This window comes from Nicotiana tomentosiformis, chromosome 3 (genome assembly GCF_000390325.3).
Source record: "Nicotiana tomentosiformis chromosome 3, ASM39032v3, whole genome shotgun sequence".
NCBI classification, from domain to species: Eukaryota; Viridiplantae; Streptophyta; class Magnoliopsida; order Solanales; family Solanaceae; genus Nicotiana; species Nicotiana tomentosiformis.
In genome coordinates, this window is record NC_090814.1 from 9,701,180 (window position 1) to 9,704,924 (window position 3,745).

At 45.2% G+C, this 3,745-nt stretch overlaps 1 protein-coding gene across 1 annotated transcript; it reads right to left on the reverse strand.

Moving 5' to 3' along the window:
• Positions 1-994: 994 nt before the first annotated feature.
• Positions 995-3,421, reverse strand: LOC138907344 (uncharacterized). Its single transcript, XM_070197943.1, has 6 exons — positions 3,319-3,421; positions 3,099-3,232; positions 2,438-2,782; positions 2,083-2,144; positions 1,835-1,913; positions 995-1,360 (listed from the first exon to the last, which is right to left on the reverse strand). Exons 1-6 carry the CDS (start codon positions 3,419-3,421, stop codon positions 995-997), a joined length of 1,089 nt encoding a protein of 362 aa, XP_070054044.1.
• Positions 3,422-3,745: the final 324 nt, after the last annotated feature.

A 3,745-nucleotide genomic window follows, 5' to 3' on the forward strand; every position in this document is an offset into this window, starting at 1 on the left:
TTTGAAAACTGTGATTTTCCCAAAAACCTTTCAACAATAAATAAGATGTTTTATTTTTCAGATAGCATGAGGGAAATATATCAATATGCCTACATGTCAATATACAGATGAAATCATGAATGTCACCATAATCAGGTAGCAAGAGGAAATGCATCTATATGCCTGTATCTCAAGTAAGCATGTCAAATGCAATGCATCTCAATGATGAACTCATGTACTCACACTCTCAGAATACTTAATCACTCAGTAATGTATATGGCCAATCCAGCCCAGGGAAGATCCATCCCCAAATATATATCACTGACAGTCAGTCATTCAGTACTGTACAGCCAATCTAACCCAGGGAATTAGGCGAGATAATTAGATAATTATCTCTCAATATAGATAATTAGGCGAGATCCATGCCAGGGAAAATCCATCCCAAAAATATAAATGATTCGGGCAATATCTATGCCCAAGGAAGATCATTATCAACAACAACAACAACCCAGTTAAATCCCACTAGTGGGGTCTGGGGAGGGTAGTGTGTACGCAGGCCTTACCCCTAACCCAAGGGGGTAGAGAGGCTATTTTCGAAAGACCCTCGGCTCAAGACGAAAAGAGGCAATATATCAGTACCATCAAAAGAAACCATGAAACAAATAACAACATCACCAGAACTAGAAAATAGATGAACAGCAAAACAATAACTAGTAGATACAACTCGGCACTAAGAGGAATGAAAAAGTAGTGTGACTCAACATTAACCACTAACAGTCTAAGACTAAGTCCTAACAGACTAGCCTCACTCTGGTGCACCGTAGAAATATGTACAACTACCTCTTACCTTATAACCTTAATGCTCGACCTCCATAACTTCCTGTCTAGGGTCATGTCCTCGGTAATATGAAGCCACGTCATGTCCTGCCTGATCACCTCTCTGCAATACTTCTTAGGCTGCCCTCTACCTCTCCTCGTACCCACCAAAGCAAGCCGCTCACACTTCTTCACCGGCTCATTTGGGCTTCTCCTCTGAACGTGCCCAAACCATCTGAGCCCTTGCTTCCCGCAACTTATCATCCATGGGAGCCACGCCCACCTTATTTCGGATATCTTCATTCCTAATCTTATCCATCTTAGTATTCCCTCGCATCCATATCAACATCCTCATTTCAGCTACTTTCATCTTCTTAATATGTGAGTTCTTAACTGGCCAACACTCAGCCCCATACAACATGGCCAGTCTGACTACCGCTCTATAAAATTTACCTTTGAGAATTGGTGGAACTTTCTTGTCACATAGGACTCCAAAAGCTAACCTCCACTCCATCCACCCCACCCTTATACGGTGTGTGACATCCTCGTTGATATCCCCATCCCCCTGAATAACCGACCCAAGGTACTTAAAACTGTCCCTCTTGGGGATGACCTATGATTCAAGCCTCCCGTCCAATCTCGCTTCCATCGGCTCGACGCTGAACATGCACTCTAGGTACTCCATCTTAGTCCTGCTCAACTTGAAACCCTTAGACTCAAGGGCCTGTCTTCAAACGTTCAGCCTCTCGTTAACGCCGCCTCGCTTCTCATCAATCAACACTATGTCATCATCAAATAACATACACTGTGGCACCTCCCCTTGAATATGGTGTGTCAGTGCATCCATCACCAAGGCAAATAGGAATAGGCTGAGTGCATACCCTTGGTGTAACCCCATAACAACCATAAAATGTTGTGAGTCGCCTCCCACTGTCCTAACTCAAGTCTTAGATCTTTCATACATATCCTTAATCACTCTAATGTAAGAAACCAACACATATTTTTCCTCCAAGCATCTCCATAGGACCTCTCTAGGAACCTTGTCATACACTTTCTCCAGATCAATAAACACCATGTGCAAATCATTTTTCCAATCCATGTACTGTTCCACCAGCCTCCTAATAAAGTGGATAGCTTATGTGGTTGAACGCCCCAGCATGAACCCGAACTGGTTGTCTGAAATAGACATCGTCCTCCTCACCGTCACTTCTACCACTCTCTCCCAAACTTTCATGGTATGACTCAGTAATTTGATACCCCTATAGTTGTTACAACTCTGGATATCACCTTTGTTCTTGTATAACAAAACCACCGTACTCCACCTGCACTCCCCTGACATCCTCCTCGTTCTGAAAATTATATTAAGCAGCCCAGTCAGCCACTTCAGGACTGCTCTACCCATACACCTCCAAAATTCTACCGGAATTTCATCTGACCCGGTAGCTCTTCCCCTACTCATCTTACGCACAACCTCCATGACCTCTCCAACCTTGATACGCCTACAATACCTAAAGTCGTGTTGACTCCCGGAATGCCCCAATTCACCTAGAATAATATCCCGACCCCCATTCTCATTCAAAAGATTGTGAAAGTAGGTCTGCTATATCTGCTTAATCTGGTCCTCCTCAATAAAAACTCTAACGTTCTCGTCTTTGATGTACCTCACTTGATCCATATCCCGACCCTTCCTCTCTCTCTCCTTGGCCAGTCGGAATAACTTCTTCTCCCCGCCTTTGGTCCCCAAATCCTCATATAGACGATCACAAGCTGCAGTCTTAGCTTCTGTGACTGCCCGCTTCGCCTCCTTCCTAGCTACCTTATACCTCTCATTGTTCTCTCTCCTCTCCTCCTCGCTAATGCTCCCTACTAGCTTTAGGTATGCCACCTTCTTAGCTTCCACTTTACCTTGGACTACTTCATTCCACCACCCGTCGCCTTTGTTTCCACTAGCGTAGCCCGATGAGACCCCTAAAACCTCCCTCGCCACCTCTTATACAATCCGCCGTCGTCGACCACATAATGCTCGTGTCTCCACAACTCCTCCAGGCTCCCATTGTTGATAACCTCCACTCCAACTCTTGAGCTTTATCCTTAGTCAAGTCACCCCACCTGATCCTCGGACGTCCTCGTATATACCTCTTCTTTCTCCTTATCATAATACTAATGTCCATCACCAAAAGCCTATGTAGCGTCGTAAGGGTCTCACCCGGGATAACCTTGCAATCCTTGCACAACTCTCTGTCACATCTCCTGAGGAGGAGGTAGTCAATCTGGGACTTCGCCACCATGCTTTAGAAAGTAACCAAATGCTCCTCCCTCTTCGGAAAACTCGAGTTCGCAATTACTAGCTCAAATGCCTTAGAAAACTCTAGTAGCGAAGTGCCTCCTTCGTTCTGATCCCCAAAACCGAAGCCGCCATGCACCTCACTATAGCCACCTGTAAATGACACAATATGCCCATTGAAATCCCCTCCTATAAATAACCTCTCGGCAGGCGGAATATTACGCACAATGTCATCCAACCCATCCAGAAGTGCCTTTTAGCCTCCTTATCCAAGCCTGCTTGCGGCGCGTAAGCGTTAACGACATTCAGGGTACACCCACCAACAACCAACTTAATAGTCATTAATCTATTATTCACACACCTAACCTATACCACAAACTCTTTAAGATCCCTAACTACCAAAATACCCACTCCATTCTTACCCTTCAGGACTCTAGAGTACCACAACTTATACCCATCTGCATCCCTCGCCCTCGATCCTACCCACCTAGTCTCTTGGACATATGCTATATTTACCTTCCTCTTCTGGAGGATCCTTTCCAACTCTATAGACTTACCCTTCAATGTTCTTATGTTCCAAGACCCAATTCTCAACCTATAGGCTCCTTGCCTCCCATCCCACCCCCGTCCCCTGACCCACCCCTTTCCCCTCCCGAGGACATGACC